Source organism: Geospiza fortis, unplaced genomic scaffold (assembly GCF_000277835.1).
Source record: "Geospiza fortis unplaced genomic scaffold, GeoFor_1.0 scaffold17, whole genome shotgun sequence".
NCBI classification, from domain to species: Eukaryota; Metazoa; Chordata; class Aves; order Passeriformes; family Thraupidae; genus Geospiza; species Geospiza fortis.
Genome location: NW_005054438.1, coordinates 1432083 through 1434017, shown reverse-complemented (window position 1 = coordinate 1434017; position 1935 = coordinate 1432083). Strand labels below are relative to the sequence as shown.

Genomic DNA, 1935 nt, shown 5'->3' with positions numbered 1-1935 from the left:
TAAATTATATTATATTATATTATATTATATTATATTATATTATATTATATTATATTATATATTTTATAATCTATATTATATATTTATTGATATATAATAGTATATCTCTGTCTTCTCCATTCTCCTCCTTCCATCCTCACTCACTTGCAGCTCAGCAATGACCCTTTGGTCCTCACTGAACAACTTCAGCACTTTTTATCTCATCTACTCCAGCATTTATCCAACCCAGAGTATCAGGCAGCAGAACTTTGGCCTCAGTTGATACAGCAGTGCTGGAGCTGATTAGACTATTACAGATAACAGGCTAAGCTATAATTATTTTTAAAAATTTATTTCTCTGGTGCCTGGCACTGCTTTCTGCTGCCACCCTTCTCCCAGCAGGCCTCATATTTCCCTGGTTGATGGCTGTGGTCAGAGGGAAATCCAGGCAACTGGTTAGTCAAGGGCTCAGCTGAGCTACCAAGAGTGCCCAGAGGAAGGGCAGATTCTGCTGAATAAAGGATTAAAGAGAATTACAAGCTCTGAAAGCTGCAGACTACCTGCCCAGTTCTGTTCAATTAACTGGTGGTGCGAGCTTCCTGAGGCCCTAGTGGGTTGATCAAACGTAATTTTGCTTTTACTCTAGTCTTAAATTATTTCCTAAGCCTCCATGCAAATAAAGAAATAGATCTCTCCCCTCTTTTTCAAAGAGCAGGCAGTGAACTCTTTATTACTGACCACAGTGGGAATGCTGCTGTTCATGTTTATCCCTAAGAGCCTTCCCTTTGATGAGAGGAGGGATAACTCCAGTTTGGGTCAGAAGGAAATTACTCTCTTTGTGGAGGGAAAGTAGGAGGTCTAGTGGTTATGAAAACAGTGGGCTGAACTTCAGAGTATGAAGTTGGAGCCTTTGAGAAAAAGAAAATTTTTCCAAGGATCAGTCCAAGGAGTAACAGCCTGGGAGTGTTTATACAGGACAAAGCAGTTAGAGATTCCTTGGCTCTTGGTTTTGGCTCCTGTGCTCTGTACAGTATCTGTCAGGGCTCACCACACACACAAGGGGCATGCACAGCTTTTTGTTGTATTTTCAGTTTGAGAATATATTTACTATCCCCACTACCAAGATCAGGAAAATAAATGAAAACTGTGACTGGTGGGCCAGAGATGAGCCCACAGGAAATTCAACCCTGGGTGTGACTTCAAGGCAGGAGTTTTGTAGGGCCAGGCCCAGGTATGTGTAAACCCACACATAACGTATGTGTACACCCAGTTCTCATGCAGTTGCAAATAGGCACCAAAATATCTCTTTAGACCTGATATAAATGCATCTTCTCAATGTATCAGAAGCTTGTAGGAGCCTATTTGCCTTAATTTTTTTATTTAATACCAAAATCTCTCAATCCTGTCCTCCTTTCTTCTATCAGCTGAGATTTTGGTCCAGGTACATAAATTTTAACTGAATCCTTTCCTACTTTGTCAGTGTGTTTTAATGCTGTGTTTTACAGAGGCCAAGCTATTTGATGTTACTATGAGGATCCTCAACTACAACTTCACTGATGATTTCCATAATTCCAGCAGCTCAGCATATGAGGCATTTTCAAGGCTGTTGCTTACAGAGGTAAAATGACTATATCTCTAGGTAATATATATATTTTTAATGTAAAATTTATTTAATCTAATAGAGGATTTTATGCCTGGATGAAATAGTCCTTCAAAAATCAGCATACAATTTCCTGTGACCTTTCTTTATAATTGCAACAAAATTCAACTGACTAGACAGATCAAGCCCTTGGCCTTATTAGCAATGAAGCCAGTGAGAATTTTCCTCTGCAGAAGAGTGAAGGAATTATAAATGCAGGCATGCAACAGGGGCTCCTTTCCTTGGATCTTTAATTTGGCAATAAACTCACAGTAAATTAACTTGAGGCTTTTAAATGGATTATTGAAATGGCATTC

At 39.1% G+C, this 1935-nt stretch overlaps 1 protein-coding gene across 1 annotated transcript in view; it reads left to right on the top strand.

Moving 5' to 3' along the window:
• UMODL1 (uromodulin like 1) overlaps positions 1-1935 on the top strand; it is a 51170-nt gene that overhangs the window by 13766 nt on the left and 35469 nt on the right. The window contains exon 8 of the mRNA XM_031062147.1: positions 1485-1597. Within this exon, the coding sequence (XP_030918007.1) occupies positions 1485-1597 (113 nt within the window). The remainder of the gene's footprint in view (positions 1-1484; positions 1598-1935) is intronic.